The sequence below is a fragment of the Vicia villosa genome, linkage group LG5 (genome assembly GCF_029867415.1).
Source record: "Vicia villosa cultivar HV-30 ecotype Madison, WI linkage group LG5, Vvil1.0, whole genome shotgun sequence".
Lineage (NCBI taxonomy): Eukaryota > Viridiplantae > Streptophyta > Magnoliopsida > Fabales > Fabaceae > Vicia > Vicia villosa.
The window spans coordinates 156415156-156423910 of NC_081184.1; the positions used below are offsets into that span (position 1 = coordinate 156415156).

Here is an 8755-nt window from a genome sequence, read left to right on the forward strand (position 1 = left end):
AATTTTTTAATTAAGTTTTAATTTGTAAAGATAAACGTAAACTCACAATTTTTATAACTACAGTGAAACAAGGTCGGTCATATAGGATGAAAATTGAATGCTGTTGAACTCACACTTTGAATTTCCAGTACAAAATAAAAAAATGCGAAACGTCTCTAACAACAAGCGAAATTGTTACATTCGTGACAGCACGAAACCCATTTCCGTTAGTATGTCCCTGCAAAAGATTAATGATTGGTTTTTTTTTATCACAATAAAAGCGCGTCCGATTTATTCGGAACAATGGGACCCACCCACAACGAATTTTAGACAACATATTTTGTTAGACCGCAAAATTTGCGCGGGTATTGATGAGAGAGAGAAATCAACAAAAGAAAAACTAACTCAACATCCTAAGATAGAGAGAAGGAGAGAGGGGAAAAGACAAAAAACCTGATGAAGATGATCGAAGAGAGATTCCTCTAAGATCATCTTAGAGAAAAAGGCAGCATTACAACAAACAAACTGAATAACAAACCTCTAATTACATTGATCATTGATTATTATTATTCTTTTTGGGATAATAATAATCATAATTATCAATTAATTATTTGTTTAATTAATCACATTTTGCTGCCTTTTTTTTCTTGATTCATTCAGGGTTGTTGTTCTCAATCCCCCCACTCCCCACCATCCACTTGCATTGCATCATTCTTGATTTCTTAGAAGGAATTCCTTTTCGTCGCGGTAATTCGCTTTTTTTGTTTTTAATTTAAGAATCTAAAATGGATTGTTTTTGCTTGCTTATAGGGTTATTCTTTGTTGCTTTTGTTTTGGGTTGGGGGTTGAAAAAGTTTGTTTATTTTGTTAATTGTTTTTCAGCTCAAACCAAACAAACCACATTGTTGTTGGGAATCATCTTGGAAGAAGATATACTGAGGTTTCTAATGTATTTGTTGAGGGGAAGGTTGTAAGGAAGAAAAAAAATTGAAATATGAGAGACCCTGAAGTTATCTTTGGACCCAAGAGCTGCATTTGTTTTTGCTTTCCATTGTAGGATACAAGTTTTGCCTAGTTTATTAGTTACTTTCATCTCAAAAGCCTGAAGGGTTTCTCTATACAGATAAACCTGCCAAATTTTGTACATATGATTTCGTATAATCATATAGCTTCTGGTTTGTAAAGAGCGGTACGAATTCGCGGCGGTGGCTGTTGCGTTCTTACTCAAATGGAATGCATATGCGATCGGTTTGGATTTTGGCTCAGAGTTTGTGTTGGCTTGATTTCTCTCTGGGGAGTTCAACGCTGTTGGTCTCTCAACGACGAAGGTGATTTTTCATGATTTTGTATTTTTTGTTTTTATCGTTTAAAATGAGAACTATGAGATGAAATGCATTTGTTGTATCTTGATTCGTGATTGTTGTTGTGATTGGATTTGGAATGGAATTTGCAGGAATTGCTTTGTTGGAATTTCGGGTAAAAATAACTTATGATCCTTATGGTGCTCTGGGGAATTGGAATCCAAATGATTCCGATCCTTGCAAGTGGTCGGGTGTTCGATGTGTTGATGGTAAAGTGCAAACGCTGTAAGTTACTCCTTTCATGTTTTCCATTGTGACAGTGTTGTTATTCTTTAGCGACGAATTAAACATGTTCGTGTTTTTTGACGTTTGAAGAAAGCTTCCATTTTGATTGAGGAAAATGCAGTGCTGAAAATTTTGTGCTTATAGGATTTTCTGTCTTGTTATTTTTTGCAGGGACTTAAATGGACTATCATTGGAAGGGACATTAACTCCTCATCTTGGGAAACTTAATCACTTGAAATCTATGTAAGGATTATTTCTTCGCAATCTTCCTCGGGAGTTTAAAAATCGAACATTCTGTTTACTTAATCTAGTAACTTATATTCCATTCCAATTCTAATTATGTTATGCTCCTTTTGTTACTTTGAAATAGTGTGTTACGCAAGAACAATTTTTCTGGTGCCATTCCGAAAGAACTTGGAGATCTAGACAATCTGGAGTTGTTGGATTTAAGGGAGAATAACTTGATTGGAAATATCCCCGCAGAAGCCGGGAGGATGCTGTTGAAACAATTGTAAGTTAACTCTATATATTAGCTTTATCTATTTTGTATGATTTCTCAGCATACCTTAAATGATGTTTTATTTTTCTGTAGGTTGGTTCATGACAATAAATTTGAAGGTAGCAATTCTCAAGCACTCGAGAACATGGGACTGCCTTCTAAATCACTAGTTATCGAGAACTATTCATCGCCCCTGGCAAATTTGTTTCAGTGCAAGAATAGAAAGTTTGCATACTGGTAAGCATAGCATCATTTTATGTGCATCATTCTCTGGGATTGTATACTTCTCTTAAATTGTTGCATATTTCATATGGTTAACACGATTTATTTTACATTTGTGTGAACAGCGCGTGGTATAGAGATCTCAAGCAATGGAACAAGGCAGAGTTTTTGGCAGTTCCAATTAAAGGAGCACTTAAAAGATATCTCAATGTCATGGCTCTACCACTGTATGTTGACAACATTTCTTACCGATTTCAATCTTAATCTTCACATTTTTCGTTCTTTCATCATGTTCAGCATTCTTAAATTGTTTGCTCTTATTTGAAAGGTTCAAGCTAGGAAAGGCTACATCTCATGGTTATGCAGAGAATTACTGTGCCGGTCTTCCTAGTGAGTGGAGAGTCTTGATTGATTTGTGTTATGTGAGAAACTGAAAAGTATGCTTTTTAATTGACTTTCAAAACATACCTTATATCATGTAGGTTCTGGCGAGTTGGAGATTGGCTCAAATTTATCAAATCTGATCAGTTCTGCACGTCGTAGGTTGCTTGATCAGTCCAGTAACCTCGCAGCTGCACCTTACAATGGACCCGTTATACAGATCAGTTATCTTCCAATTACCACAAGTAGTGGATCTTTCTCCGCTGTGCCAGATCCCAATAAGAAACAAAATCAGTCCCTTGCACCACTCAATTCATCTGCTGGTTCTCAAACAAGTGAACCAAATTCAGCTAATGGTGCTCCAAGAAAACTCTGGAAATATGTTATTATTATCTCTGGTGTCGTTATCTTGGTTATTTTTATTGCGATCTTGCTTTGCGTCTTGCGAAAACGAGCTGCAAAAGCTATAAAGCCCTGGAAGACAGGAATAAGTGGACAGTTGCAAAAGGCATTTGTAACAGGTAATACTGCAATAAGTGAATTATGTCCGAACTCCAATGTCAGGTGGATGCGCGCTTGAGTTAGAAATTCGTGTTAACCATTATCTGCACTTATATGTAATGCAGGGGTCCCAAAGTTGAATCGATCAGAGTTGGAGACGGCATGTGAAGATTTCAGCAATATCATTAACACTTTTGAGAAGTGCACGGTATATAAAGGAACACTGTCCAGTGGAGTCGAGATTGCTGTTGATTCTACTATTGTTACTTCTACTGAGGATTGGTCAAAGAGCATGGAGATAGCCTACAGGAGAAAGGTTTTCTTCCTTCTTATGTCAATGGAAATGAAAACACCGATAGTTTCTAAGCAATTGATAGAGGGACTCTTGTGTTTCAAACTTAACTGTTTAGCTAATTTATTTGCTTACATGCTTTCAGATTGCTGCCCTATCCCGTGTTAACCATAAGAACTTTACCAATCTTATTGGTTACTGTGACGAAGACGAACCATTCACAAGGATGATGGTCTTTGAGTATGCTCCAAACGGAAGCTTATATGAGCATTTACATGGTAACACATTTTTGTTTAAGTCTGAAAATCTAAGTCAATTAGACTCTTGAGTTCTTTGTAAAATAGAGAGTCACATTTTATATGTCGCTTTATTTTTCAGTTAAGGATGTTGAACATCTCGATTGGAGTGCAAGGATGAGGGTTGTTATGGGCACAGCTTATTGTCTTCATTACATGCACCATGACCTGAACCCTCCGGTCTCTCATTCCAACCTTAACTCAGTTTCAATATTGTTAACAGATGACTTTGCTGCTAAGGTAAATACACATTTCTATTCTCTTTCGTTCACTTTTATCTTGTTTTATGATAGATAACAATTCTCCGTATTATTGCGCTCTCTCAGATTTCAGAGATCAGTTTTGGCACTAATAGATTTCCTACCAGCACAACTGGAGAGGACTCTAAGAAATCCGAGTTGCCTCCCCAACAAGGTCCTGAAACCGATGTCTATAACTTTGGAATACTGTTGCTCGAAATCATTTCTGGGAAACTACCTTATTCTGAAGAACAAGGACACCTTGTGAACTGGGTAAGTTTCAAATTTGTGCCCCTCTCTTAGAATTCTAGGTGCAACTTTATTCCTGAATGCCTCTTAATGAATATAAATCTTTATCAATTTGTCAGGCTTCCGAGTTTTTGAATGATAAGCGAAACATCGGCTGTTTGATCGATCCAACTCTCGAGTCGTTCAAAGACAACGAACTTGATGTGATATGTGAGGTGATAAAAGAATGTGTTCAATCTGATCAAAGGTTAAGGCCAACAATGAAGGAAATAATTTGCAAATTGAGGGAAGTGCTTAATGTATCGCCTGAGCAAGCAGTCCCGAGACTTTCTCCACTCTGGTGGGCCGAACTCGAAATCTTGTCAGTGGAGGCCACTTAAATTTGTGTTTTGTAAATCAAAGCCTCTCTCCAACCTGAACCAAGCTGACAGAGTATATATAGCTTTGTGATGGTATTTGCAACTCGGAAAATTCTTTTTTTCTTTGATTCCATTTGTTCCCTTGGAACTCCATATGATTAAAATACCATAGCTATTCTTGTGTACCAAAGGATGTGTGTTAAGTTACTTTGCTGCAAGTGGGGTGTTGTTGTACATTTGTACTTTTGTTAATGAAGCTTTGTTGCAAGTGGGGGTGTTGAACATTTGTACTTTTGTTGATGAATCTTGAAATGTAAGAAATCTTGATATATTATATATTGCTATTGCTATCAAATTCAATCATGAATGAAACTATTACATACCATGCCTTGTTCAAAGTTCAAACCATGAGTTAAATAGTAGTTAAATACAAGGATTAAAAATATATAAGTGGAATACACAAACAACATAAGTAAGTGTTTCTTTATTAGAATCTATTCATACTAGGTACACTTGAGCTAGATTGTCAATTTTCAATAGGCTCCACATGTAAATCTGTAGGGTCATGCTTCAACCAAACCTACGGTGTTTGTTCTTCAATAAGAAATATGGTCCAGCAATAGGTCATCCACTTGTAAATGTGTAGGGTCAGTATAATGAAAGCTTGGGTGAGGTTTTTATTATTTTCACAACCAATCAATCTATTTTATGATTGCAACAAACGTGTCCATGAACATAGCCCTTTATAGAAAACTTTTGTTTTCCTTTACTTTACAAGCTGGTGGAAGAAAAATATCTGAGTTCTTAACCTGATTTGGTTTTATATACACCACACACACAGAGACACAAGACACACACTATGGCATGTTGATTTCTCATTGCTTGAACAAAAGAATCAAAACAAATAAAATGCAGCATACTAGAACTTATGTGCCAAAACAGAACATGTTTATTTCATTGAGTATATTAAAATTGAATTGGCATACATTTTACAACATTAGGACATACACAAAACAAAACAAAAACAGGACAATCCTGGTGAAAAAATAACAGAAATTATAAGTACCATAAATACAAAGCCTATAAAAACATTGAAAATAAAATACCCTTTTTTTTTTATTATAGGTCATTCTTCAGGTATCTAGGTTCAGAGATTCAATACTATCTGAATGTTTGTCGATGGCAGAATCAGAAAATGCGCGTTGTTGCAAAGATTCATCTGGAGTAGTTTGACATGAAGAAGAACCTGCAGATTCCTCCATGGTTAAACTATGCAAAGCCGGCTTCAATTCAGTGTTTAAAAAACTATGATACTCATCTTTATCCCCTCCTTTTTTCTTCACCTCGACAACAACCAAAGAAGGTGTTAACTCGAATACCTCAGCAGCGATACTCAATGGCCCTTTTACCCCTTCTCTCGAACCCTCCAAGCTAACCCTGTAATCTTTCTTCCTCACTTTGAAACTAACCAACTGAGCTACTTCCTCCAATTTTGTCATAATCTTTGACACCGATGCACCAGATACAAACCTTGCTTCATCGCCCTTTTCCTCAAACAATCCAGAAAGATCAAAGCCTTGCGAAAACGATATAATGTCAAAAGCATTCAAACTCGCAGGCCTTGGCAACGAACCAAGCTGACGATTCTTTCTTCTATTCACAACCTCGGAATCCCATTCTGATTCTGATACCGATTCCAATACTTCATCACGATGCTCATCGATGTTTAGCACCTTCTTATCATCTTTACCATCATTACCTTCATTTCCATCAAGATCAAGAGAATCAAGATTACAAACAACATCATCCTCAACATAAAACTTTATATGCTTAAAACCTATCTTAAACCAACGATTCTCCATAATCTCGGGAATCGAAATCCTAGTTTGAGGTTTAATATCAAGAAGCCTAGTAAGAAGGTTAACAAGCTCAGGAGAAAACCATCTAGGACACCTAAACTCACCTTTATAAATCTTCTTATACATAACCATAACATTATTAGGATCATGAAAAGGCAAATAACCAGCCATCAAAACAAACAAAACAACACCACAAGACCAAATATCAACCTTAGCACCATCATAACCTTTTCTAGACAAAACCTCAGGAGCAACATAAGCAGGTGTACCACAAAAAGTATGAAACAACCCATCTTGCTTAATTTCATCCGACACAGCACTCAATCCAAAATCTGAAACTTTAAGGTTACCATTTTCATCAAGCAACAAATTCTCAGGCTTTATATCTCTATGAAAAACACCTCTAGCATGACAAAACCCAACCGCACATATCAACTGTTGAAAATACTTCCTTGCAACCTCTTCTTTCAACCTACCTTTAGCAACCTTATTGAAAAGCTCTCCACCTCGTACATATTCCATCACAAAGTAGATCTTTGTCTTTGTGGCCATGACTTCAAAGAGTTGCACGATGTTGGGGTGGCGGACACGGCGGAGAATGGAGATTTCACGTTTGATGTGTGAAACCAAACCACTTTTAAGGATTTTGTCTTTGCTTATGATCTTTATAGCTACTGCTTCACCTGTTTTGAGGTTTTTGGCTAGGTGGACCTTGGCAAAAGTTCCATGGCCTAGGAGTTTTCCTAGCTCGAAACGACCCAATAGAAGATTTGAATTGTCTTTCTTGTTGAATGAGATGTTCTTCTTGAGAGCTGCTACTCCTGCCATGGATGAAGATGAGATGGTTCTTTGGATTGGAGGTTTTTTTTCTTTCTAGTTTCTAGTGATGGACATGAACCTCCATTCAAGCTTTGATGCTATTGACTTTGATGTATTTATTAGGTGTGTAAATTATTTGTTTTATACTATTTATTTAACTTATTGTGATGCATAAATTATTGATAAATGATATTTTATATTTATTATGGTTTTTTTTATGTGTTGTCTATTTTTCTACTTTTTTATTTTTTATTTTAGTCGGTAAGGTTTTTTTTGGTTTGTTTTTGGTTTCAATATGTGATTGTTGACTTGAGAGTTGAGATCTCATTCCGTATAGGTGAAGTTCTTCCTTACAATAATACTAGATCTATATCTTGAATATTGTTGTGGTGGCTATTGAGACTAACTAGTAACTACCATATGAAATGATGTAAGACAAGAGGTAAAGTTGGTGAGGTGGCTTTCAAGATTGGTGAGGTGGGTTATATAAAAGCCATGATGTTGAACAAGGGCTTATATCTCCATGGAAATATATGTGTCTTATAACTGGCACTTATTTTGTGACAGTAAATGGTGGGAGTTTGAGTTTATTAAAAGAGTGAAGAGTTTGCATCAAGGAAATTCTCTATCCCCTATACATATTCATTCTTCTTTTTTTCACAAATTAATAAAGAAGAAAGAAAAAAAAATGAACAAAACAAAAAATAATGAAGACTTGGGAGGGATAGTCGTGTTCTTTATAGTGCAAGAATAAAAATAAGACTCCAAGGAGGAGAGACATGATTTAGAATCTTTGGATTAGAAGTGGCACTAAGTTTGGCCATGAAATTGGCATATTGGTTGTATTCGTGAAAAGTGTGATTGATCCTGAGTCAATTATTCTTAGATAATTTGTTCTTGCACTATTATGTAAAAGTCATAACATTATGATTGAAAAAGGAATACCATCACGGTTGACCAACCAATCGTAGTTATAAACTAGGTAGCGCGCTATTTATCACAACCGTTACATTAAACAACCGTCGTAAAAAGTCTAACGCCTAGCATTTAATAACGATTGTTCTAAATAACTATTGTGATATACACACTTGAGTTTATTATAATTATTGTGGAATTGTTAGTAATATGTGTCTATATATATAGTACCTACTAAAAAATACAGATGTGTGGCACCACTATGTTAATAGGGGTGACCAAAGGCTATAAGGGTTTTTCGATGGTTTAGGACAAGCTCATGGTGGTGAGAGATCCTGTTTTGAAGGTATGTCTGATGTGGAGAGAGAAAGCTCTATATTTTTGGGTACTTTCTGTGTGTTCAGAATATCTCTCCTCAACTTTGGGTTGAGGTATTTATAGAGGCATAAAAGCCTGGGTTGAGGAAAATTACTTTTTCTCCACTACTAGATCATAGGAAAGAAATAGTTATTCCTCCTTAAATAACGAGGAAAGCATTTTTCTCCCTTTGATCGACCCT

General features: G+C 36.0%; 2 protein-coding genes across 4 annotated transcripts; one reads left to right on the top strand and one right to left on the bottom strand.

Moving 5' to 3' along the window:
- Positions 1 to 359: 359 nt before the first annotated feature.
- LOC131603379 (protein MALE DISCOVERER 2-like) lies at positions 360 to 4958 on the top strand. Of its 3 annotated transcripts, XM_058875684.1 has the most exons (15): positions 360 to 726; positions 862 to 1032; positions 1103 to 1307; positions 1433 to 1565; positions 1737 to 1808; positions 1936 to 2076; positions 2158 to 2301; positions 2412 to 2513; positions 2615 to 2676; positions 2769 to 3188; positions 3294 to 3484; positions 3606 to 3738; positions 3839 to 3996; positions 4083 to 4268; positions 4364 to 4958. In XM_058875684.1, the coding sequence occupies exons 3-15, from the start codon at positions 1208 to 1210 to the stop codon at positions 4622 to 4624; spliced, it is 2103 nt and encodes a 700-aa protein (XP_058731667.1). In that variant the 5' UTR covers positions 360 to 726; positions 862 to 1032; positions 1103 to 1207; the 3' UTR covers positions 4625 to 4958. The 3 variants fall into 3 exon arrangements, with proteins under 3 accessions (XP_058731667.1, XP_058731666.1, XP_058731668.1); XM_058875683.1 differs by having other exon boundaries at positions 862 to 1307; XM_058875685.1 differs by lacking the exon at positions 862 to 1032.
- A 571-nt stretch (positions 4959 to 5529) lies between these two features.
- On the bottom strand, positions 5530 to 7398 carry LOC131603381 (CBL-interacting serine/threonine-protein kinase 12-like). The gene has a single exon (XM_058875686.1). The coding sequence runs from the start codon at positions 7288 to 7290 to the stop codon at positions 5737 to 5739; it is 1554 nt and encodes a 517-aa protein (XP_058731669.1). The 5' UTR covers positions 7291 to 7398; the 3' UTR covers positions 5530 to 5736.
- Between the last annotated feature and the right edge of the window lie 1357 nt (positions 7399 to 8755).